This window comes from Oryzias latipes, chromosome 11, assembly GCF_002234675.1.
Source record: "Oryzias latipes chromosome 11, ASM223467v1".
Taxonomy (NCBI): domain Eukaryota; kingdom Metazoa; phylum Chordata; class Actinopteri; order Beloniformes; family Adrianichthyidae; genus Oryzias; species Oryzias latipes.
In genome coordinates, this window is record NC_019869.2 from 5076394 (window position 1) to 5103437 (window position 27044).

Consider the following 27044-nt stretch of genomic DNA (forward strand, 5'->3'; position numbering starts at 1 on the left):
TCTCCAGCAAATGTAAAACTTTTCTTGCCGAGCTGCTTTTGAAAGATTGGCTCCGCGTACGGTATATAAACAATAAAACCATATAATATAAAATCATAATTTGAACTGTTCATGTTTATGTACTTAAATACACAGCCTTATTGGGAGAAGCAGATTTTAAATTAAATCAATAAACTGTTTTAAATTAAATTGATAAGTGTGAGATTATAATAAAAAATTTCTTTTGTCATTTTTTCTTCCAAATTTTGTTGAATAGGACCGTTTTGTTTGTAGCTGTCAGGTCAACGGCGCCACACACGGAACAGCAACACTGTTTTTATTCAACTGACCTCAGTAGAGAAGAAATTAGGAAAAAAAAACGTTCACACCTTTCTGAAGTTGAGGACGAAGAAACACTGCAGATCTGTCAGTGAACCGGGACGCTCGGTTTGATTGGAACACGCGTGTGCAGTGGCGCATGTCTCAGAGGATGTTCAACTGGCTGCTCTGCATGTCAGTCAAGTGACGTCCTTCATGGTGCGGATAATGATTGGCAGACGGCGAGTTTATTTATTTCATATTTATTTTTGACTGACGGAGATCTACCCACACTTGCTTCGTTTAACGTATTGATGTAAAACCGTTCAGCGATTTCCAGGTGACCTTCAGAAGCTGATTTTAAGACAGTTATTTTAAGCTTAAGCTGTTGTTGCCATAACAACCAAAGAAGACATCCCTGACCCCCAGATTCATCCAAAATGAACCCTTGGCTGGGGCAAATGAGCCTCATTGCCCCTCAGGAAACACCCAGTGAGGCTATTGTAGAACCAATGACTGTATCTGAGAACTGGAGCGAGTGGCCCCTCCCTCTTGGTGCTCCAAAACAGGAAGTACCCGTTGGCTCCAAGATGCAAAATCTCCCATGGACTTCTATAGCTCTGCTACCCTTTTCAACATGGTCTTGATAATCCACTTTTTGTCATATTTTTTTCTGCAGTGCAAGTTGTTCAAACGTTCAAAATCTTTTATATGTAGCCCACTCCTGATTGGAGAGAGTGGTTACCATAGAAATGCTAACTCATTCTGACCCAGACCAACTGCGGCTTGCTGGCTTCAACGTGGCAGCGTCCACATCATGAAAAAATGGCGACTTCGTTTGGTTGGAGCCGGACGTAAACCCTTTTCTATGGGTGACGTCGCTCTCGCTCACTCTAGATCTTAGATACAGTCAATGTGTACAACAATTGTCTGTTATTTACTTAATAAAAGGCCACAACCTCATTTATAATAAAAAAATCACAATTGTCCTCAATATTAGGAATACGGTAGGTTTTAAAATGAGTGTTTATCTGTGTTCATCTGCTTTGCATAACACTGATGAAGCCACCTAGTGGCGTTTTGGTGAACAGAGGTGCAGGTGCTGCTCCTCGGTCAGGGTCAGTCTGTAACCACTTCCTGTTTCATTTGTTTCTCTCTTTCTGATTGGTCGGTTTGGCAGCACCAGCATCCAGTGACACAGCAGATGTCTCTCAGTCTTATTACTCAGCGTTAAGTAGGCGTCAAACACAGGTGACACATTTATTTGCAGGCGGGCGAACGAGCTCTGGCGATTAGTCATCGTGTTTTTGCAGAATGTTTCATCTCGTCGGTTCTTCTTCCCGGCTGAAGCCATTTTTAGCTTGAATTCAAAAACAAGTGCTGCATTTTGCATTCGAGTACTCCGGCTTAAGTAGTCGGTTTTACTCCTAAATCACTACACTCAGCCACACGACTTGACCGGAGTTTATGTAGTCGGATAAAATATGCAGCTCCTGCTCAGTGGACGGATGAGAACGATGCCTATCTGACTTCATGTCTGGCCTTAATGCAGCAGAATAAGTGCTCCCTGTTAATGGCACACTCATGTAACATTTAATGCTCACTCCAGCAATCCGATCTACAACCGTCCTGCTTTCATTTGCAGGGAACATCCTCTGCTGCTCACTAGGCCTTCTTAAATGGAATATTTTAACTTTTTATAGCAGAAATTTGTATTTAAAGACATTAGTCCATGCTCAATCTGGTAATATCTGTAGCATTGTAATGTTGTAAAGCTTCATTCCATGAATGCATACCGCTTTTTTATTTTCCAGAAAGGAGTCCAGATGCATCGTAGCTCTGAATCGGTGCTGACAATTGAACAGAAGAGTGTGTGGTCCCTGAACAGCAACCAAATCGCACGACTGCGAGTCTTTCCAGCCAGATTCCAGGTCCTGTGAGGGACCAAAACAATGAAAGGCTAATAAGCCGCCGCCGCTGCTGGTGGAAGTTTGCACAAACCAGGAAAAGCTGCCCAAAACCAGAATGAAAGGCTCATTTTGTTCTGTGCTCGTGCAGAAAAACTGGCAGGTCTAACTTGGCCTGTTAAGCATCGTTCCGAAACACGTTTTGAAGGCCGTTTGTGCCACCCAAAGAGTTAGAAAGGAGGATTCTTTACAGGCTTTTAATCACCAACACCTAACAAGACCGACGTCTGGATGTCTGTTGATAAAACAAATGATGAGCTTTGCCGTCTCCAGGTCTGATTCAGTTTTAAAAGAACAACACTTTAATGTTCTCTTGTGTTTTTCGGATCTTTTTTCCTCCTTCTGAGGAACTAATTTCATCTTCCTTGTATCCTGCTTGAGGTGAGAGTGCAGCCTCTTAAGCAGGAATCCCAGGAGAGCCGGAGCCTTTGTGAGGTGCTTTATGCTCGCTGGGCTCTCGCCAAACTCCATCTATGGACAAGTTTTCATTGAAAAGTCCATGAAGAAGCTCTCCTACTCTACCTGCACGCACTCCTCTTAGCATGCCGGAGAGCTGCTAAGCCCAACGAAGGAGCTGTTGATCAACCTATGAGGGGTTGAGTCCTCAATCCAGTAACTAGGGAGGTCCTCAAGGTCAAATCCAGAGTTCATGGACCTCTATGTGTTTCTTACAACATCAACATTTTTTCCCTTGAAGGTCTGAGCTGCACTGAAGTTCATTTTGGCTGCATTTATTCACATAAAGTCTTCGTCACAACTGTCCTTTAAGGTGTGACTAAATCCATCAAAGTGAAAGTGTTCATTCACATTTGTGTTCCACTGTTGAAAGGTCGTGGTGAACACCTAAACAACACGTGACGGCGAGTGAAGGCGGATTTCCAACGGTCCGTCTGTGATGCGTCTCCTTGTAGTGCATTGGGAGTCCGTGTCACGACCGTCAGTCTCCGTTGTGTCTCACATCCATCCCCCCCGGTTTTCGGATAAGTGGTTTGTCCCGCCATCCCCCCCCCCCCTTACCAGTAGTTTGTCCCGCTTTGTTAAAAAGGTTGTCAGGGATGTTAACGTGGGCACATCACCTATTTTAAATATAAAGTACATTTTAGAAACATCAAATTTTATTTTGGACAACAGAATATTTTATTTTGAAACCAGGATCTGTTTCCTGTTTTGCTTCGACGGACTGGAAATAGAACTCCTGCATAAAACTTGCGTTGCAGGAGACGGACGTCAGACGTGACGGAGGCGATGTAAACATAGTGACTGATTAATGAACAGGAGGCGGAGCAGTGGAAATCAGGCGTGAGCGTGAAGGAGGCGTGTCATTTTTTCAAACCCCCCAAATCCTGTGTGGGGAGGGGTCATGGAGCCCGTTGGTGCTCCTTGCTTTAACCTGACTGTTAGCAATGAGGAAATTGGACAGAGTGTAGTTTGTGCAGACGTCCTACCGGCACTTGCATATCACGTGCACGCCCTGCGTGCGGTCAGTGAGGAGCCATTACTCATATTTTACTAACATTAACATAGTGTGGCGTAAGGACACCTAACGACAGCATCACCTGTACGTCATAAGAGCAGGTAACTTCACAATACCCTTACCACACAGGGCAATGGTACATTCCATTTTCATGATGTCCCTTGAGGTGACGACCCATGGACCTGGAAAACCCAAAAGCCCACAGTCTACCTGTCAACCCCTCCATACAGGTGCATGTGACCACGGCTCAGCAAATGAACGTAGAGAAAAGGGCTCAAATTTTTCTACAAGAATGTGAAATATCCGTAGAAAGAATTTCTATTTTTCACTGCTAAATTTGTTTCTTCAACCATTTGGATCACACCAGCGTTTCTACGTCACCTCATTTTAAACTTTTTGAGTCTGCAGATATCTATCGTTACGATTTTCTCCTGAAATAAACCACTCGGGAAGAAAATACTTTGTGTCTTTTTACGGATGACTGAAGGTAAAACCAGCGCCGTTAGCCATATGTGTCTAATGCAACAACAGCTGCACCGATGCTCGCCAGCAGTGCAGCGAAGACGCTGCATGCCTCACATCAGCCCCCTTCTGTTTTCCCAGTGTCTGTGACCCAGATGCCTTAGGAAGTTACAGGTAGGCGCCGGAGTCTGCGGCGCCGTCCACAGATCCTCAGCAGAGAGCAGCACTAGCTGGTTGCAAAGGAGAGGCACTAAATGTTGTGTAATGTGCATGTAATTTGGACTCTCATGCACAGATGAGCATAAATCCAAGAGCAGCGGTGCGACTGTGGAGCTGCAGCGGCACACAGGACGGAGAAAGTTGATCACCACACCCATTAGGCACATTTTTAATTACTATTCATCCCGTTAGTTTTCTGCAGGTAACCTCCTGATCCCTCAGGGACCTGCAGACGAGTATTCTATGCATTTACGCAGCAGTTCCCACGCAGCGTACAGCCCTCTGTGTTCCGTGCTGAGGTTAGGGTGTCTCGCTCAAGGGCAATGAGGTGTTGCAATGGCAGGTATGCCCCCCCCGAGGGAACGCCGCCGCTGCATCCAGAATTCAGACCCCTGCCTGGTAAATAAAAGCCTAATGCAGGAGAGTCAACAGGGGCAGACGGTCCAGACAGAATACACAATTACAGGTGGTTAGCTTTGAAAGAGGGGGGCTAAGATGTGAGGGGGCCAATGAGAGGAGTCGATGCTGTCCCACATGAGGAGGAAAATCCAGTGGAGGTGATAATAAAACGGCCTTTTTATGAGTTTTTGTAAAGAATTATATTTTTTAAGTATATCCTTTCCCTTGTTCCATATTCTTGCTCTGTTTAAATATTAAATTCTCTCCATTTCGTTTTGTCAACCGACTCTTTTTAAAAACAGCAGGAGAAGGGTAAGAATTAAGGAAAAGAAGCGCATCCGGCTCCATCCTGCTTCAGGTTGTATTAAAAAACTAAATGTTTAGTGCTTTTAAAAAAACGTTTCCCCCCTTTTCTGGATCAAACTGATGATTCTGTGAAGAAAAGAAGTAAAAAAATCAAAACAAATATCACTCAGAAATCTATACCTCCATGATTCCCAGGGCATCCCTCCTTAAACCATCTCTCTGTTCGGGTCACCTAGCGACTGCAGTAATTCACATGTTGCCTCTTGTGTCTTTTTCAGCTACTGTGAAGGAATTTTGGCACTCTAATATTTGCAGAAGTGTTGTAATTCAGCCTCATTGTTGGGTTTTTACAGCATAAACTGCTGTTTTAAGGTCATGCAGCATGTGATTCATGTCATGACACGACCTGGGAACTCCTCATTTCGTTCCTCCGTTGTGTTCCCCTCTAAAGGGGAACTTGTGTGCCTCTCTAAAGGAGCTAAAGTCAGCTTTAGCTCCTTCTTCTATATTGTGTAGAAAAACCAGGAAGGACAGTTTCATGGAGTCTTCCAAAAACTATGATGAAACACAACTAAGCGATGGGCTGTGTGTTCCTTTAAAATGAATCCCCTTTGTTTTAAAACTGCATTTCGTCAGCGTGTGTTCTAATGTTCAGTTTGGTGTGACAGACATGCAAGTGTGAAAACAAGCAAACAGATAAGAAATCAGGCAGGTTAGGGGAAAACACTTCTCAACACTGTTGTATTTTGTCGTTCTAATAAAAAGAGTGTTAATTTCAGAGAACTCGCTCCAACTTTTAATTGCCAGCAGCCAATGAGTTCTGGAAAGGATGTTTAACACATTTTTTTTGTGGTTTCTCTGAGGCCTAAACTCAGCATTTTCGGTTTTTAATTAAACAGATATAATGTGCTTCCTGAGACTTTACAGGGTTTTCCTAAATGAGCGATGAAATGAATAATATACGATAACAATTTTACATTTGTACCTTTTCTTATAATATATAATTTTAGTATGAAGCTCAAGATTTTTCTATCTTACTTTAAATGCTGTTGAAGTTGGACTGCTGCTATCAAATACTACCAAATACTACCAAATACTTCCACACGTACCTACAGTTGGAAGAGGTTTGGTGTAAAATATCACAGTGGTGCATATTTGGTGAATCTTACTCCAGGCTTTTTCTCTCCCAGCTCTATTCTGATCTTTAAAAGACTTGGTGTCACAGAAATCTGACCGGACACAAAACACAATTATTAATTTCTCCTCCATGATCAATTTTCAAACAGTTGGTACTTCAGTGAATTAAACAAGACAGTACCCATACATCACCACCAAATCCAAGTCCCTGATTGATTTAATTGGTTTGACTTGCAATGCCCGTTCAATTTCGGAATGACATCACCCCACCTGACGGCCTCAGTTTACATTCATGACCACACCAACTATCTTCAAAAGAATGGGGTGACAGCGGCTAATCTGGAAAAGTCTGCCGATGCCTCCCCATCGCGCGGTGGCAGTTGTACTTGTGACTGTAGCCTAAGGCGTAGCCCTTGTGCTATCCTAGGCACTTTAACGTTGGGAGTTGGGTCATCTAGACCCACTAGACAGTGCTCTGAACCTTTTTTCTTCAATGATTTGTGATCTTCACTGGTGTCCATGGATTACATGAAATCTTTCCACCTTTACCACCTTTGTCATGGTAGGGAGAACACGTCAATGGAAGGGTGGGGTCATCTAAGATAGCACAAGAGTTAAAGATGGTAATAAAGCTCCTATTTTTGATGCTCAACAGAGTTTAAGGGTTTTCTTGTCTTTTGCTGGTCCCTTATTTTCACATTTGATTTCACTCAGAGGAAACTTCATGAGCTGGAAAGGAGGAAGTGGCTATAAAAGCTCAAGATTAGTGACAGTTATTTTTTTTTAATGTTTCTGCTAAGAGAAGAAATAAGACCAAATGCATCAACAGCACTGAGACGCTGAAAATATGTCTGACTGCACAAGCTTTGTTACTTTCTCCGTTTACTAGCTTGCTGCGCCACAGGAACTAATTGTTTGTCCAATTGATTTCTTATTTAATTACCAGACAAGGAAATTAGTTTAAACTTGAAACCCCATAGCCACTGGAGGGGAATTAAAAAGCTTCCAAAAGTTTTCAGTGGAGAGGAAAATTAAATTTTCTTTTATGGTGATTGGTTATGTTGCTGAGAGGAACGCTTTATTGCTCTTGCACCATTTATAACTGCAGAATATGCAGGGCATCTCCCCAACGCAAAGCAGTGGAGCTTCATCACTTCTTCAATTTATCTGCTAGCTGAAGTAAATTGAGGAGAGAATATATGTTTTCACTTGACGGTGACTGCATCGAAATGCTGAAGGCACTTTCTTCTAGTCGTCACTGAGTTAAACAGGATAATGATGCCATCAGTAGGAAGAGGGCCGTCAGGGACACGGCGCCCGCATGACTCAGGTGAAAGAAAATTGAGAAGAAAATTGTGTTTCTAAGGGTTTGCTTCCAACTGCATGAATTTTTGATTGTTTTAGAAAACAAAAGGGCTTCCAACTTGTGTTAAATTAACCTCCTGAGGATTTTAAATAGTATTTTCTGGGCAGTTTTTCCTCTTGTTTTTACTCACTATTTACACAAAGGCTGTTGAATCCATATTTGAATTTGCCTCATCAGACGATGAGTAGCTGTGAGGCAAGCTCACCTGAAGACAAGTCGATCCAAACAGTGAAACGCAAATGTCCATCTGTCCGTGCATCTAGACATCCTTCCATGCGTCCGTCCATCCATCCGTTCTTTCACCAAAGCTCTTGAACCATTCATGTATTGATCCATTTTTTCAAAAATATGAATGAAGCATTCACAGTCATCCATCCATCCATCCATCCATCCGTCCATCTCTTTATCCATCCATTCATTCATTCATTCATCTATTTGCCAAAACTAATGAAGCATTCATGTTCCACCATCTATCCATTCATCCATCCATCCATTTCCCAAATCTCACGTATTCATGGTCATCCATCTATTGACCAAAGCTAATGAGACATTCATGGCAATTTAAACGTCCGTCCGTCGGTCCATCCATCCATCCCTCTGTTCAATTAAAGCTCACCAAGTATGCATGGTCCTTCATTCATTCATCCATTCATCCATTCCCCAAGATAACCTTTCATTGTGTTCTATCCATCCATTCGCCAAAACTCTTGAAGCACTTATGGTCAACTATCTCTTTATCCATCCATCTATCTATCCATTCAAAAAAGTTAATCAAGCATTCATTGTCATCCATCCATCAACTCAATTTCAATTTTGTTTATATAGCCCAATCCATCCATATATCTATCCATCCATCCATTCATTTATTTATCCATCTTCCACTCAAACTTCACTGAGTTGCAGTTCTGGTAGTTTAAGCAAACAATCAAACCCCGGCCTGCCTTAATAAGGAGGTGGTAGTTCAGTTGCAAGTGAATAATGGTGCAGTTTACTACAGTGAACAGACAATTCAGCTGACTACAAAAAACGTTATACAAACAGATTTCAGCAAAAAAATAGAATGTTTCACTTCTCTACATATCTGCAACGAAAATATTCTGGCACTGAAGTAGAAACCTGAAAAAGAGTAGGAATCCTACGACTGCACCAGAAACAAGTAATAGTTGTCGTGTGTTTCTGAGCTATGGTGAGTTCAGGCTTTTTATTATTTACCAGCAGCTCAGAGTTTCTCTTGTGAGGACCCACAAGCTGAGACACAAACCGGCGCAAGATGGAAAAGCGTGCGGGTTGCGATCTTTCCTTATTGTGAACCCTTGTCTCTCCACACTCATCGCGTACATCACTGCAACCCACCACGTTGTCGAGTCATCACATTTCTGTGGAAAATGAGATTTGCTGTGGCACGAAGACGGATGATCCTCTTTAACCTCAGCTGCCGAAGCACTTTCCTGTTTGAAAACAGCAGCCCAGCCTTTCCGCCTTTCCGTGCTCCTTAAAGGCGTCCCATATCTTCTGTTTTAAGTGCTGTTGACTTTCAATAGTCTGTTCCATGTTATAGACTGCCAGATCAGCTGAGCAACTTGAGGAGGACAGTTATCTTCAAGTGTGCTCATGCTTCATTTAACAAGCATATCCCAAGGGCAAATTGGAGGGAATCGTGATAATAGCATTGCTTTTCTTTACTTGGTCATCGACTCGGGTTCCCAAGTGTTGTGATAATGTTGATTTTACTCCTCTCTAATAGTTTTGGTTATGCTCCATGGAGGGTTTGAGATAACTTTTCATCTAAAAGTGATTAGTACAGTTTGGAGAACAGCAGGCCACTTGTAGGAACCATTTTACCTTCTAAGAGACATTTAAAATGGAAAACTCATTAGGTTTCTCACTGTTGATGATTGCAACAAAACTAAATGTACATTGTTTGTTGCTATTAAGGCTTTAATGCACGTGCATCCATACGGGGATTGACCCGTACAGGTGCTGTGGGGTGTTGGGTTGTCCGGGTCCATGGAGGATTGTAGAGAGGAGGCTGCATCTGAAGCGGAGCACAGGTGTGTCTTGCAGCTCCCTCAAGGCACATACAACCACCTTAATGGACATCATGAAAATGGAACGTACCACTGTTGTGAGTGTGGTAGATGTATCGTAAAGTATTTGTAGGGAAAATGTAATGCGTAGTGTGCAGGATTTGGGGGGATTGAAGAAATGAAAAATCCATACGACACACCTGCGTCTCACCTACTTCACCCTTAAGCTTTAGTGTTTAACACAAAATGTCGCTCAAAGCATTTCAGTATAAAATCTTTTTGCCCTATGAGATCACTAAGCGGTCTATGACCTTGATATTTTCTGCGTGCCCCGTATAGATTCCTCTTTTTCTACCCGCAGACTGCCAGTATCCACCCTCAAGGGCAGTTTGGGACTAAGGCTTAAGCTCTCTTTAGGAGTCACTGCAGTTTGCAGCCGCATTATTCTTTGCATCATCTTCTCTGACATCAACCGTCTTCTGCGCATCTTAAATGCGTCCATTAATCCCCTCTTTGATTGTCCTCTAAACTTCTTGTTCTGCAACTCAAACCTCAGCATCTTTATGCCACTAAGCCACTAAACACGTCTGAACTTTTCTGAATGAGGCTACTTTGGCTTTTCCTCCAAAAGGATCCAGGTCTTGGTTGCACTCATTCCAGATCCCATCTATCTTCTTCCCTCTCTAGGAGAGAAGCTGTTTTCCTGTAGTCTTACGGTCTCTGAATCATTCAGGATGACTGGTCTTTCCACCCTTTTACACACATTTTCAATCGTTCCTTTCTGAATCGCTGCTCCACCTGTGTTCCTCTCCTTCACACACAAATGTACTCCTTCCTTCTGCAACCTTCACTTCCTTCCTTTCCAAAGCAAACCATCATCTCTCTGAATTTGACTCCTGCTTCCCTCTCTTAATAGAAATGACGAACGATTAATCGCTGCAACCACAACGGGAGATAGCAGCTGATAACGTCCAACTATTTTTATGCTACAAGCACTACTTCCTGCTGGTTAAATCGTTTGCGAGAACTTCCTCATTTGTCCTTTAATCCTCCTAACTTTGAACTCATAGAAGCGAGTGGAAAAACATTTTGTGAGTCCATATTTTCGAGTAAAAACTGATGTTTGTCACTGCGCTGTAGGATTTTTCTCTGCGCTCCTTTCCTTTTGCTGCAACCGAAAGTGCGAATGACTGTAGTCATTTCTGAAGCTTATTTAGCCATTATTGCTAATGATGGTTTAGTGGTGCATAATGAATTAATTGCAGCACCGGTGCAAAATTAGCCACAGCACTTTGGAGTCGCTGGACGCCGTTTGTGGAAGTTGTGCATTTCATTTATGTACCACGTAGTTCGCTGTGTTGAGTCAAAAGGTTTCAAAAGTTCATCTAACTCACTTGGCAGCACGAAAAAAAATATTTTCCAAAGTTTAATCAGTTGGAGTTTTTGGATAGGCAAACACAGCGGCGGTCTTCAGAGATGCCGGGTTTCTTTGGGAATAGGAGATAAAGTGGAATATATCTGCTAAGATATAATAAGAGCAAAAATAGAGAAGGGAGGAATCTCACACAGACTCAGACAGGGGAGAAGCGATTCTCGAGAACACAATGCGGGATGGCGTGCTCCAGCTAAATAAATTATCACGGGGGCTATTTTTAAGCTGAAGTGTAAATGCAGTAATCCTTGGAGCAGGAGCTGCGAAGAGCATAGAAGCCACATCAGGGAATACAGCTCTGCCTTTATCTCCCCCACCACCACCACCTTTCTGCTTGCTTCTCTCCACCCCCCACATTTCCACCCATCTTTTCTCACTCTTCTTGGTTTCCCGATTCTCTCCTCTTTTCTTCCGTCTCTGCCTTTCGTATGGTAAAAGCCTCTTTTCTGTGTCGCGGTATTTTGCCTATCAGCGAGCCCCCCTGTGGGAACTCCACCAGCTTCCATTGTCATCAACAATAACAGACCTTTGAACGAGACAGGGAGGGGGAACATGTAAGTGGCATCCAGAGAAGCAGCAGTCAGAGGACATTAGGCCGCAGTAGGTCACTTCCCAACCCACCAGCTAATCTTTTTTTCCCTGCATTTTTCTGCCCTCTCCTCCTTTTTTTTGGGGTGGGTGGGGGTGGGGGTTATTTGTCAAGTCCAGGTAGAAAAGCTGCATTTTGGGGGGGATTTTTCCTAAGAGAGGAAACCTCCACTGGTGCTGCTTTAAGGGGAATTATTGGATTTTTTTTGGGTAAATTATTAGACTAATAATTGTTACTTATCTCCTCTTTGAGTCCTTTATGTCAGAATAAAACTGAGCCTCCACCTCTGTCAGTTTGAAGCATTTCCAAAGCGTTCCCAGTGGTCTTTTAATTAGGAATATGCTTTTTTTTAGCCAAAATCAACAAACCTGTGTAGATCTCGCCCACCGTTGCTGAGAGCTCTATGTTTACAGGCATGTCCCTCTGATTTACATCACAGGTGCAACGGAAAAGGCAACATGCAAGAAACCTTTCTTTTTTTTACTTTAGATTTAGTTTTTGCAACATATAATACTCTTTAGTTATGTGTGTTCTAAAATGTTGCCGTTTTAACCCTGAAGACTCCATAGGGCTGAATTTGACAGCATATTTTTATAACTTTATTTGTTCATTTTTGGCTGCTGTTCATTGCTGCTTCCCAAAATAAATAAACAAAAGAAATTGTCAAATTAAGTTTGAAAGCCCAGAAGACATTTTTTCAAGGATTCTCCAGGCTTAAAATGGATTAAATGTAAACTGACTTAATTATAGCGAGCCCCCTAGTGGCTGCTTCATGAACTGACCTGGCTCCATCAGCTTATGTTTTCAGTATTCAGACTGGAAAAACCATTTGGTCCGGACACCGAGTCCTGAACCAGACAGTCATCAAGCGGACTTTCCTGTTTCAAACTTGAAGCTTGTAAACAAAATCATTTAACTAAAGATCTCTTCAGTCATTGGCCAGGAATTATGTGGGCGGGGCAAATCAATTGGAGAAAAAACAATGGAAGTCCAACACTTTGCAGCCCCTTGACGCTATGGCTCAATTAAACTTTATATTTCGCTGACCAGTTTTCAACGTCTGTGTCAACGTCCGGTACAACAATTTGTACGGTGGAGGCGTGCTGCAAGGCCGTTACTGAGGAGTCAATGGCTAAGAAGGGGTGCTGATAAGTGTTTATGGCATATAGATTGTCGGGAAAACAGTGAGAAGTAATGTGTTTCCCGTTAAAAGTTGTTTTAATGAGTCTGAATTCATCCAACCATATTTCAATGAGTTGCCGTGTCTCATCGTTGTGGTGTCATGACCTCGCCTTTAAGATAATTTTGATAAGAAACTACAAAGTAGCTCTTAGGATGACGTCACAGCAGCGGCGCGCCGCGTAACGAGACACACAAAAGCCTGTAAGCAGCGGCGTTAAAATAAAGGTTCTAACAAGTAAACAGCTGGAGCCTTTTTTCTGTCTGATAACGTTAAAATCGTTGCTTTACGTTTGTCCGCGGCTCATCCGTTGCTTCTGTCCGTCTCTGTTTACGTCGGCTACGGTGGCCGTTTTGGTCTAGTTGTTCCTCTCCTAGCATGGAGCCTATTCAGACTGAGGAATCTCAGAGCGAAACAGAACTCAGTTTACTTGGAAACAAACCAAGACCACCTCAAAAGAGATAGGTCAGAGAGCGGTTCCTGGTCCCGGCCCAGGGTCCGCTTGGGTGTATATAGACTGAGAATTTGTTCTGGATTATTGGAGGAAACGAACTCTGGTTCACTTTAAACGGACCTAAATGTTTTACAGTCTCAAAAATCACCCTTAGTTTTCCCAAATTCTTTCTTGTTCTTGGTTTCTTAACATATTTTTATTTAAATTCATCATCTTGCCGCACCCTGCAGTTCATCTGAGGTTTGGGTTCACCTTGAACTTCCTCTACAGAACCAAGATACACGGAACCTTTGAAACAAAGATTCACACTTTCTGAATCCAAATAACAGTAAGGAAACGTTCTAAATGATCACATTTTTTAGAATGTCTCTGGCTCTGTCACAAAAGGTTTCAAAAGCGCAATAGAGAAGTTCTGCTGCCTGACATGCACAGTAACAGCTAAAGAATAGATAAGAGCTTGGATGTGGGTTGACGCCAAAACGCTGACACAAAGGAGTGTTGGGCGCCGCTTTGTGCTGCGGCATACCTTTCACTGACCTCCGTGGTGTTTTGTAAACAGCTAAAACGTTGCTTGAGCGTTTTTCCAGCTTGCGGCGGCCTCACAGAAGAACCCGGAGATGCTTCTCCGCCGTGAATCATCCAGATTTCCCCCCCGCTCAACCGTCCTCTCAGATCACGCGTGTCAGCTCACATGTTATAACATTACCGAGAGGCTTATCCTCCACCGCTCTACTTTTTCACTGCTTTGCATCGGCATCTTTAAAAACCTGACGGCCATGACAGTTTCGTGTCACGAGAGAGATGATTCGAGATGGAGCGCCACGGTTAAAAAATAATGCCTCCGGGCTAAATTTGGAATTCCCATCCGTGCTGCAAAAGAACGCCGAACCTCGGAGGTGATGTCTAGGTGACTGCGTTTGTGGAGGAGTTGGAACTGGGGGAAAAAAGTCATGGCGTTCACACAAAACTCCCAGAATCCAAGAGGAGCTTCCACTCTTTAGTCCTTAAAACGCTGAAAATGGAATTATTTGCCCGACTTCAGTGGAGATGTGTTTCGAGGCGAGTGGAAAACTTGGCGTCATCTGTTTGTGTTTTTGAAATCAGGGCAGGAAAATAAGCAGCCGCGCTTGCTGAATTTGCAGAACAAGGTGACCTATTTTGAACACTCGCTGGAAGATGAACAAAAACCATCAAGCCCCCACTTCAAAACAAAACAAAGAAAAAAAATACGGATGTGTGCTCGCCTGTTTACCATACATCAGAAGTTTCCTTTCAAACTAAAAGCAGGTGGCAAATGTGATGATGATGATGACTTTCTGGTCCCTCATCTTCATCAATTACATCAGTTTCTGTTGATCGGTGTGGAAATCTGTTCAAAACAAAAGAACATAGTCATGTTGTTCTCTAGACCTCAACTCCCTTAAGGCCGTGTTTCACACCCACTGTGTACATTTTGGGCATATTTGGTCACACATTAATATATGTGGCAAAAGTGAGAAAAGTTGTATTTCTATATGTGAAATTTTCACAGATGTATAATGAATGAACCACGTTAAAACCATGGAAGAAGTGCGAATAAACCACGCAAAGAACAGGTAAATCAACATAGAACATGAACCGTGTGTGGTTTTTGCGCTTTTTCTTTGCAATTCATTAGTTTCTCATGGGTCTATTACATAATTTGCGCCACACAATATAACAGTTCGTGGAACGGTCGTGGAAAGCCTCAAATTTGCATTTGGCAAAAACTAGACACAATTGCGTACAATTTACGTAGTAATTGCGTATAATCTATGTAAAATACACGTAAACTGAGTAATTCTCAATCAACCAAAAACAGCTGAAAACCAAATTCACCCAAAGACCTGTCGGCCGAAACCCTCGAGGGACATCTGCGCACATCCACGAATGGCGACGGCGCATGCGTGAAAAGTCCGTTAGTCATATGTGGACATACAAGAAACAGTTAATAATTGCGTATCAACTACGTAAAATACACGTAAACTACGTTCTCAAGCGACCAAAAATTTTGAACAGCTCAAGACTGGATTCACGTAAAGACCCGTTGGCCAAAACCCACGACGGACATCTGCACACAGTGACGAATAACAAACACGACAAAACGCTTGGGAAATAATGTTTACCACCAACAAAACAATAAAATAGAAATATTTATACGTAGATTATGCTCAAAACGTATGTAGTGGCTGTGTGAGTCGGCTTAAAGTTTGGGCTGTTTCTGTGTGACGATCAGAATCAACACACATGTCCATGAGAACAAAGCAGAATGTGAGCTGTGTGGGACTTCATGGTCACGTTTGACAATGCTTGATTGCAATCCACAGTCCATTGTTCCCAGAAGAATTACTTTTTGTATAAGTTGATCCGGAGCATGAACACATAATCATAGTTGTATTTTAAACTAGACTTTTTAATTTATAACTTCCTTTTCTGGCTAATTAGTTGTCAGCAACCTAACAGCTACATCTACGTACACTAGCTTGAACACTTGTGGCTCTCATTTCCCCTTTAGAATATTCTGTCTTTTATTGTACATGAGCTATAAAAATACAAAGCAGCATTGGATTCATTGCTTTTTGGTGTTCTGCCTGCAGGCTGACCTGACACCTGGTAATAAAAGGTTTTATTAGGAACAACTGGTGTTGGAAGATGGTGGTAATAGGTTGCTCTTCAAGTCACAGGTGATATTGGAAGTAGTGGTGCTAAAAGGGTTGGACACTGGAATGACTTTTCTTTCCAAGAAAAGAAGTTAGTTTTGATCAACTTACATAACATTTTATAATCATCTTTACATTTTTAAACTCAACTTGAGACTTACTTTTATAGACGAGCATTTGGTCACATATGACATTTGGTTTTTTTTTTTTTACTTTCACGTTTTATTTTATTATGTTTTTATGACATTTGTTTTTAACAGTTTTTATCATGTCTGGCTTTTAACATACAGCTCTTTGTTAAATTTTAAATGGTGTTAAAGAGCTTTATAAATAAACACGACGGTGGTGATGATGTATGTCGAGGGTTTCGGCCAACAGGTCTTTGGGTGAATTTGGTTTTGAGTAATTATTACGTAATTCAAACGCAATTGTGTCTATTTTTTTACCAAATGCAAATTGGTAGCTTTCCACAACCGTTCCACGTATGTCTAACAGACGGTTCGTGCATTTACCATCAATGTAAAACTTTTATACCGCGTATATGGCGTTCATGTTCTAAGTTGATTCACATGTTCTTTGTGGACGGTATTAGTGCGTGAAACTTCCATTATCCTTACAAATACTTCCCAAAACACTAACCACACGCACGACAATGGTACATTCCATTCTCATGACATCCCTTAAAGTGTCTGTAAGCTGCAGCCACTCCTCTGTACGACCCTCCACGGACCCGGACAACCCAAAAACCTTCATCACCTGTACGGGTCAACCCTCCAACAGGAGCATGTAGCACGTTTGTCCATATAAAGCATCTTCGGTGCACTTTTTATTAGTTAACTTATTGGCACAGGCAGCAGTAAATTGCAGACAGAAAGCTTTTAAAGTCTGTCATTTTTTTTTTCTTCTTTTTAATGTTGTAGACATAATTCATGAGCCGCAGGGCGACGTGCAGCAATCACGGTGTGCACACCTTTCAGCCAACATTTCACTTCTGCTCTGCAGGGATGAGGACAATGCCAGAGGGTTAACTAAGCAAACCAGAAACACATGAATCTGTTTCGCTTTTAGCTCATCAAACCACATTTAGATCTGAAAGGGAGTCGATGCAACGGCTGAAATTTGGGACCGTTTTAGGCGTAATTATGAATGTGCTGAACACATGCAATAATTTGTGTCTGACGGAATGAAACTGGATTGGCTGCAGAAACACAGAGATGGTACATTCCTCACAGACACCCCCCGTCGTCTCCTTTTTTTTTATCCTAAATGTGATGAATGATCTCTGTAATTGTTTTGTTTTAACTAGTAACAAATTGAGTGTTTGTCTGCCGCTAGTTTTTACACGCTCACATTAGCACCCAACAGAGACAAAGTTGTAATTTTCTGTCTGTTGCTGCACCATACACACGCACAGACACACACACACACCCCCCACATACACACACACACACACACGCACACACCCCACACACACCCACACACACACACACTTATGTCAGAAAGGCATTCATGCACTGATCTGCCAAATTAAAGTTTGGCAGATTATAGTAATTACGCTTAAGAAACGATTTTCCAGAGCGCTTTGCCCTTTTCTGTCCTTGACAACCGAAACCGGGTGACTGATGAGCAAACTCTCTATTTTTTTCACTGCAATTCAAACTTACTGGAAGACGTTTTCAAACACGGCGTGAAGCTGCGTGGGTTTAATTGTTCCGCATGTTTTTTTTTTTTTGCTGCAGCCGTCTCTGAATGAACTCTGCTCTAGACTGAGGTAGCGGCTCGTGTGGCTTACGTACATTTGGGAGCTGTGGAGCCACAAACATTGAATTTGTTCCGTTTTGGCAGAGCGGAGCAGCAGAATGACACCTGAATAATTTACTAATACAATGTTCATCTCCACTCTGCTCTCCAGGGTCACTCCACTGTTTGTGGACTTTCACCTTTAGTGTGTTTGATGGAAAAAACAATGTAAAAATCCCGTGTAATGCATATTCTGAACAGGTCTGCTGTGTAAATGTGGTTTAATCGGAATGTGACAAGCTGTCTATCCTAAATATTGTGTACGTGTGTGTTTGTACGTGTGTTTCTGCTTGTTTTTATGTGTGTGTATGTACTTGTGCATACAGTATGTTTCAGTGTAGTGTGTATGTGTACTTCTGTTTGCCTGTTTTTGCATGTGTGTGTATTTTTCCATGTGTGTCTGTGTGTGCATAGGTTTATGTGTGTGTGCATGTGCAAATATGTGTGTATGCTTGTGTGAATCCATCTGTGTGCGTGCATGTGTGTGTCCTTGCTTTTGTGTGTGTCTGCTTGTGCATATGTGTGTGCATGTGTGGGCGTGTGTGTGTTTGGCATGCATGCGTGAGTGTGCATACAGTATATGTTTGTGTGCGTGATTTTGTGTTTGCACAGGTATGGATGTGTGTGCATATGTTTAATTGTGTGTATTGTTGAGTATCTGTGCTTGTATGTGTGTGTGCATGCATGCATGTTTGTGTTTATTTGTGTGTGAGTGGGCATGTGTTTATTTATTTGTGCATGCGTGTGCTTGGGTGTGTTTGCACACATCCACATCTGTGTGCACATGTGTTTTAGGTGTGTGTGTGTGTGTTCATATGGGTTTAAAAAACCGCGCTGTGGCATTCTGGGAAATGTGGTCATTGTGTAAGAGGCAGAGACTCACAGATGGTCCAGACCTCTTCCAGCTCTTCCATGTCCTCGTCTTCATACTGAAACGACCTCTGGACCAGAGAACAAAGAAAGCAGGAAACGTTTGGTAGATGCTGTCAAGATGATCAAGTTTTGTTCATTAACAAGAAAAAAACAAAATCACACCATCCGATTTTCCAGACTAGATAAATAAACAGGAAAATCCAAACAGGTTCTGGTTTGAGGAGGAGGATGTGAACCTGTGAAGAACAAGCAAATAGGCAGAGAAACCCAGATGGCCAAAGGGAAAATCCATCTTGAGATGCAGAATCATTTAGGAATCTTTTATATCACCTTTATTTTAACATGCAAATATTAAGTTCCCAGAATAGATAATGATGCCACAGTAAAAAAAATAGTTTCTTTATTTAAACACAAAAAACATCCGAGTGGATCATGTTTTTATCTTTTGTCTGTCTCTTATTTCATGTGATCATCTTGTTCTGCATATCTGATCAACCCTGAGGACAGAAATGTAATTCAATGACATTTTTTCTCATTCATAAAGGATAACTTGAAAGTCACAACTGTGTTTTAAATGCGAGAAAACGGGTGGATTTCCATTAAAACAGAGCATGTGTCCTCTTCCATACAGATGACCATGTCTTTAAGAAATCTATATGACACAGACGGACTTTACAGCCCTTCGTGTTTTTCCTTTTGTCCTCATTGATGGCTTCAGTGAAAGTCAACCAAAGATTTATTTTGAAATTTAAATATAAAAGCACTAAAGTAGATTTGAAACATACAATTATACCCACTGCTGCCTACTTGAGAAGAATAAATGCATTAATAGTCAAAGGTTCATCTACAGAATTTCTAAATATCAAATTCTTACAGTGCAGCTCCTGTGTTTTTCCAAGGATGATATCTGCAGCCACAAAAATGACCAGATCTGTGGCTTTTGTGAGATTTTAAAAGCAGATCAAACTCGGCTAAACTTAAACTTATCAAATGCAAACTTATAAAGACCCATTCCGATCACAATCCTATTTTTGGAGTTTTTAACATGTTTTTGTGATATTTTTCCCATGATGGCGGACAAAATTAAGACAAAATGGCATTTTCTGACTTTTTCTGTATTCGAATCGCTGTGAATCTGGAGCAGACGTAAGAAATCCAGTTTGAAAAAGATCGTATTTGTGATGTAGAAAAAGCGGTGGGTGGGGCCACAAGCTCCCCGCTCTGCTCCATTCCGATGCATCCACCTGCAGACAAATAGATCCAAGAACGTCTTTGTTTTCCTCATCTGAGCTGGAATCTGGATCTAAACTGTACGGCTGGATAGATCCAATATTGCCCCCCATTTTTGTTGCACCAGTAATGTTAGGTTGGGGGTGTGAGCGGCTTTAAGTTAGCAGGAGAGAGTGTAAACTGATGGATGATAGGAAGGGGGCGGGGCTTTTCCATGCCAACAGTTCCACCCACAACTCAGTGGTGAATATCTAGTAAACTGCTGCCACTCTGCAGAAACTATGTCCTAGAAAACAACACAAATTTTTAGATTTTGGGCCAAAAAAGGCTAAATTCTTTTTTTCTTCCACTTTCGGCTTCTCCCATCAGGGGTCGCCACAGCGAACGAGTCGCATGGTAAATTTGGCAATGTTTTACGCCGGATGCCCTTCCTGACGCAACCTTCTCAAACCGGGCTTGGAACCGGCAGAGGTAGAGAAGGGAACAGGGAGCAGCCTGGAGTCGAACCCGGGTTTCACGGACGGAAGGCGCCGCAAACCAGCACGAGCTAAACTGGCTCCCCCAAAAAAAAGGCTAAATTGTCTTTCAAAAATGTTGCTTCTCATGTATTGTAATTTTATGTTGCTGTTTTGGATTTTTGCTTTTATTTTCCTCAATTTTTCTTTTTTTTTCTTTTCTCTCTCTATTTACTGTAAAGCCCTTTGGCACCCTGAAGGTGTCGTCAAATACTACATAAATCAATCAATAAGAAAAGCAGACAGTGACTTGATTTCTCCACATTTCTGATCACAGGAGCTTTTCACTGTTATAATAGATGACAGACGTTCCATTAGGAAAACGTCGACACAAATGCAGTGAGTTTATGTTGGCCCCACCTCATGCTTTAGCACCTGTTCCAGGGGTTGACCCACACGGGGGCTGCCGGTTTTCGGGTTGTCCGGTCTGTGCAGGGTCATAGAGAGTTGCGGTTGTCTTCCCTTGAGGCGTACGGCCACCATCAAGAACGTCATGAAAATGGAACGTACCATTGTCGTGTGTGTGTGGTAGTTGCATCGTGAAGTGTTTGTCAGGCTAACGGAAGTTGGAAGCACTTATGGACGCACAGGTGATGCTGTCGTCTGTTGTCCTTAAGCTTCCTTGATATTTTGCGTGGGCGCTTTGAGTACAGTTTTGCCCATTTTTTTCACCCGCAGACAGCCCGTATCCACCCGTAAGGGCAGTTGGGCCTTAAATGTTCTGCAAATTATTTTACTTTTTTTGGTAAATAATACACAGACTTGAGTTGGTTTCCTAATAATTCCATATGTGATACATAACAAAGCTAGTTGAGCTCTAAACGTGCACACCATGTTTAGGCAGCACAGTAATGCATGAAGCTGCAGCAGCTTTTTGGGATCTTGTTTTGTCATCACATGACAAGTCGTCTGTCTTCCTCTGCTTGACTCATCCTTGTTGTCTTCCGTCTGCATTTGAAGTGCATGCGTGTGCTGCTGTGTGTCACACTGACATGTGCTGGGGGAGGATGTGGGGGGGTGAGTAAAGGTTTGATGGACACGCCGCGCTCTCCTCTCCTTGTAAGGCCGTGGAAGCACAATGTGCCCTGTTGATTCTTCTTCTGCCGTTTTCATAATTACGTCCCTTCTTTTGATTCGTCCCTCCCCCCTCCCCTCTTTCTGTCTTTCATCCCGTCTCTCTTATCTCTCACCCCCCCCCCCCCTCCCCTCCACACTTCTATTTTTCTAATTCCACCCGCTCGATCCAGTTTTATGCCTCGCTGTGCCCATGCTTGTTATCTTGTCCCTTTCTGGGTTTTTCTTGTCCATGTTTGATCTCAACTTCTTAATTTCTTTTCTCGTTTACGTCACCGGCGCTCCGTCTCGACCCCCCCCCCCGTCTGTGTTCCATCAGTGATGGCCGTTGCTTTCTCTTGCTTTTTGTGGGATTTTTTTTGTGCATTTCTTACTCCCCCTTCATCTGTTGAAATGTAAGATGTTACTCTAGAACCACTACCACGAAAATGTTGTTTTTAACTTGTTCTTATGCCCTTTTTCTGACAAAGGAGGACATATATTAAGAAAATTAGGTTTGAATTTGCGTTTCTGAGTATTTCTTTATTCAAACTGCTGTGAATCAGGTGCAGTGGGTAAAAAAAAAAAATCAAAAAGCTTGTAGGTGTGACACAGAAGCTGCTCAGCCAATGTTAGGCTGGGGTTGTGAGGGGCTGTAAGCTAGCAGAAGAGAGTGTAAACAGATGGATGATGGGAAATGGGGCAGGCTTTCAACCCAAGAACAAAAGGTTTTGTATTTTGGCTAAAAACTGCACAGTTATAATTTTAGGACTTTAACAGTGTTCTTTTTTCTTTTTTCTGCAGCTTCCCTAGAGTGCACTCCGTCTTCTCCGTGAGCGATGGAGGGAGGTGCGGGACTCTAGCAACCCTTCCACCTTCCATGCAGATTTCCTTCTGGACCAATTATGTCTTCGAGTCGCACTTTGGGTTTGTGCCCTGAACTTCAGCAGAGACTTATCTGGAAACCAAACCGACCTTCGTCCTGAAAATCTCCCCAACCCGCTGCTTCCTCACAGCTCTCCAATAGTTTCTGTATCTGCAGCTATAAGTCTGACCTTTGGTGCCAAACTATGTCACCTCCTGCACTTTCCTCAAGCAACAATTGGCTCAATCAAAACCAAATAGGGTTTCCTTTGGATCATCTGAGAGAAATCTTCTGGATCGCCGCTAAAGAACCCTAACCCAGAGCACCTTTATGAGTGACACCAACATTCTCATCCATCTGTAACTCAAGCTTCGTCTACTGGTCAGTCAGTGGTGTGTTGGCCTCTTCTAGTAGCCCTTTAACGCGTGTTTTTTCCAAAGCTTCAGACTCCATCTCCTCCTGATAAGACTGTTTTCCCTCATCACAATCAGGTGACACATATTGCACCAAAGCCGTGTGTTTGTGCTCCTTCTTCCTGTTCTCTGAGAGTAGACTGTGTGAAACAACCCCTGTGACGTCTCTGATTCTCTTCCAGCTCCCACATATGTGTGAGTTTGCTTTTTGTGCTGTTAAAATCATGGAAATACCACCTCAAAGTATGTAAAAGGGGGAGGAAAGTCTGATTTCAACTGGTCCGTCTACGCTGGGTCTTCGTCGCATTGACACAAAAAATAGAACGTTCATTAATCAGTCGGAATGTTTACATCACCTCGTCGGACGTCCGTCTCTTCGCAACGGAAGCTTTTCGTGGCAAAAAGTCAGAGAAACGGGAAACAAGTCAGAGTTTCAAAAATAAAAGCTTCTGTTGCAATTAAAAAACTTTCTTACTAAGATGATTTTTCTTGCAACACAGAAAAATCGACAATTTTTCTTGAAGCAAGGGTCCTCTTCTTTCTTAAGATTCAGTCTTTGCAGTGTGATTGCCATAGTTTTAAATAAACTACTAAACAAGGGGGTGGCAGGGCAAACCACTCCTCCAGAAAGCAATCTGGGAGGGGGGACAGACCAGAGACGCAACAGAGACGATGTAATCTAACGGACGGTCATAAGACGGACTTCCCACACAACTCAAGGGAGACGGACCAGTTTAAATCCAGCATAAGTGGAGAAGAAAGACCACAAAGACGGAGAACACTAGCGAGGTTTCACCCTCCAACAGACGCTTCGATGTGATCTCCATAATCTAATGTGACACAGAAAGACTTGGCCACCTCTACTTGAAACCATCTTTAGAGGCTTCACCGAGACATTTTGATCTGAAGTTCTTCATCCAGACCAGATGTTGACCATCCATCAAATCAGGAAGATGACGCGTAGACTGTCGAGCGTGTTGAGAAAAATAGTGTAAATGTGAATAATGGCCAGTCACTGTTGATGATATAGACCTCTGAACTGCACTTAAAGCACACCTGTCTGTAAAGAACCTTCATCTTCACATCTCTACGTCTTGTGATGTAAATAATCATCAGACCTGTAGCGGCTGTTCCGTTTCTCATGTCACCCACTTATTTAATGGAGAGATATTTATCAAAAAGCTCTAGTTCACTCTGATGTAGCATGAGCTGTTGTCACGGCAACATCTTCTTTTGCCCCTTCTGGAGAGGAGCTGTCAATCAGTGGAGCACAAAGTTGTGATGGCGGGCGGGCGGGGGGGTTAAATGGGATTGCATTTGTACGGTTGATCCTCAAGTGTCCAGCATCAGGACAGCAGCCGCCGCTGCCTCCTGCAGCGGAGAGCAGCCAGCTGATTGAAATGTATCGATCAGTTCTTCAGGACATGTATACAGTCAGCCCTCCAGGCCGGCAAAATCCTGGAGGATTGTGCGTGTGTGTGTGTGTGTGTGTGTGCGAGCGTGTGCTGGCAGGAAATGGAGTTGTTTGAGCTAAAACACGAGTGGTTATTTCACGGCTGAGTGGAGATGCCTTGTCCACGCCTGTCAAGGCCACAGGATGGAGGGAACAGCTGAAGATGTTGGGAATGTCTGCACTCTCCTTCCACTTTCGGCTTCTCCCATCAGGGGTCGCCACAGCGAACAAGTCGCATGGTAAATTTGGCAATGTTTTACGCCGGATGCCCTTCCTGACGCAACCTTCTCAAACCGGGCTTGGAACCGGCAGAGGTAGAGAAGGGAACAGGGAGCAGCCCGGAGTCGAACCCGGGTTTCACGGACGGAAGGCGCCGCAAACCAGCACGAGCTAAACTGGCTCCCCCTTGGGAATGTCTGCACTCCTTCATGTAAAAAATGAAAAATGTTCCAAACTTGGCTAAAAGGAAAGTTCAGACCATTCAATGAAGGAAATCTGTTCTGTTTCTCCTAGAAATAGGTCTGGGTGTCTGAGGCACAGTCAGTAAAAAAGTGTCAACAAACCAAACCTCCCCTTTTTTTTTTTAACTGGCAAAGTGTCTCTGCTATGATGAAGTAGACCCTGCGAGCACGCTTCATCAAAGAAAAATCTACAAAACAAAACCATTTCTGCCTTTTTTGTGACAGCAGCTCAGTTTGAAAAATTGCAACAACAAAAAAAGAAAAAAAGGGAACAGCCACACCGAGGCGACAGACTGCACACCTTTTCAGGAAGGTAATCGACTTCTCTCCCCGCGTCCTGCTGTTCGGGCTCACGCTGGGAGCGGCACAGAATCAGATCACGGTTGCTCACATGAGGATAAAAAAAAAAGGAGAAGATTGTTATTGCCTGGTTTCTTTGTTAAAACAGCTTTCATTTGTTTTGCTGTACCCAGAACTCTGTGACCTACCAATGGAAGGCAGTTATATAACGCAGCGTTGACGCACACGTTCACTGAAGACACATGTCGAGCATGTGAAGCCGAGGTGAGCCAAAGGAACACGAGCACAAGAGTAGGATAAGCCAGGACGGCGGCGTGCCTGGTCGCTGGAAACATCTGCTGGCAAACTGTTGAAACAGTGCAGGAAGATGAACCTGAGAGGACACTGATGAGAAAAAATGAGGACTAAATCATCAGTGGAGGCCCAAATCTTTGAGATTTTAACCGCACTTTAACTTTAAAATAACGTTAAACCATATTGAGACATGTATGCAAATATTAAAAAAGAAAAAGCATGACTTTGTGTATAATCTTTCAACAGTTCTTACCAACCTAAAACAAATACTTGATCCTGTAATCAGGGCTTATATAACGCTCAAAATTTCCAAAATCCTTAATTTTTCATCGTTTTAATTTGTTATAAATTTATTTTTTACACCTTTTCCTTTTCGATCATTATTCAAACTCATTTTCTTACAATAGGCTTGATTTTATTTTATCATCTTATCATCTGCACCTCCCTCTCCCCCTCTGCCACCCCGGTCAGAGCTGCATGTGACAGTCATGACAAACTATAAACTCATTTCAAAATGGCAGCTTTTTGTTGGTTTTATTACCATAGCAACCATTTTATGTTTTGGTTGCTTGGAGGAGACGAACAAGTCTATATAAGTTTTAGATGAATTGGCAAAAGTAAATTTTTGGATTTCCCTAGCAACAAAGTTTTTTGTTAGCCACGCCCACATTGCTAATGAGATTGGGTCTCTGGAATTCATTGATCAAATATGGTAAACAGCTTATATTTATAGAACACTTTTTTATTAGGGCGGGTTGATAAAATCAATATGAATCGATCCAAGCTTAATTAATCAACAAATCCATAATCCATAAAAGTAGATATCGATCTTTTATGCCTCTCCTTTTCCGGTGACCTACGCAAAACAGCAGTAAAACGAAAGTCTGTAAGCTTGATGCTAACGTATAATGGGATTTCTCATAGGATGGCTAATGCTAACGCTCATTTGACCTCAATGAACAGCTTTGTAGACTCACAGGCAGGAATTTTCCAAACTCTTTTAAGGAATCATTATTTTTAAAGTAACCATTTGTGGTCTAAAGCAGCAGTTTTTGCGTAATTATTCTGGAATAAAGTGTAGCGCTAAAGCGAGAGCTCCACCTCATGGCCAAACTGAAATGCACTCCAAGAGAGGCAGAACAGAATGACCTGCACATCTTTGTTGGAGTTTCTCCTTTTTACAGTTTTACAGAATGTAAACTGTATCAGATTAATATAAAGATAGATTATGATTGTATTTCTATACAAATAAATGTGCCTAAATGTGTAAAACATGTAAATTCAAAATTAAATGGAATCAAATGGATCAAAAGAATCATGAACTGAATCTATCCAGGCTCTGGTGAATAAAATCGAATGGACTCCCCCACAAATTGAAGCCGGCTTGGCTGCCAAATGCTGGCGCCAGCCTATAACCATTAGGAGCAATGTGGGGTCCAATGTATTGCCCGAGAACATTTTGACACATGGGAATCAAACCCACAATCTTCCAACCAGAGGTTGGCTGCTCCACCGGAGTGATGTTTGCTGGTTTTATTGGACCACCTTAAAAAATATGAGCTATTGGAAAGGGGCTTCTGCTGTTTGCCTCTCCCACATCCCAAAGCATCTACATGGTGACTGAAGCAGTCTAGACATTCATGCAGCAGCTCTCCCACATCCAGGTGAGACAGAATGAGTTTAACCGCTTCATTTCTCTTAAATATACCTCCATTTAGTCATTTTTATCAAAAATGTCCTTACAGTGGAGTTCACAGAGCCCACCTCTGTCACAAATAATCCAATACCATGGCAAAAGCG

At 42.5% G+C, this 27044-nt stretch overlaps 1 protein-coding gene and 1 long non-coding RNA gene across 2 annotated transcripts in view; one reads left to right on the forward strand and one right to left on the reverse strand.

The window, feature by feature from the left end:
- Positions 1–23923, forward strand: part of samd12 (sterile alpha motif domain containing 12) — a 142728-nt gene extending 118805 nt beyond the window's left edge. The window contains exon 6 of the mRNA XM_023959628.1: positions 22263–23923. Within this exon, the coding sequence (XP_023815396.1) occupies positions 22263–22294 (32 nt within the window). The 3' untranslated portion in view covers positions 22295–23923. The remainder of the gene's footprint in view (positions 1–22262) is intronic.
- Positions 1–25049, reverse strand: part of LOC111948158 — a 39054-nt gene extending 14005 nt beyond the window's left edge. Inside the window, exons 1-2 of the long non-coding RNA XR_002874081.1 lie at positions 24952–25049; positions 18671–18728 (exon numbers count right to left, since the gene is read on the reverse strand). This is a non-coding gene — a long non-coding RNA (uncharacterized LOC111948158). The remainder of the gene's footprint in view (positions 1–18670; positions 18729–24951) is intronic.
- Positions 25050–27044: the final 1995 nt, after the last annotated feature.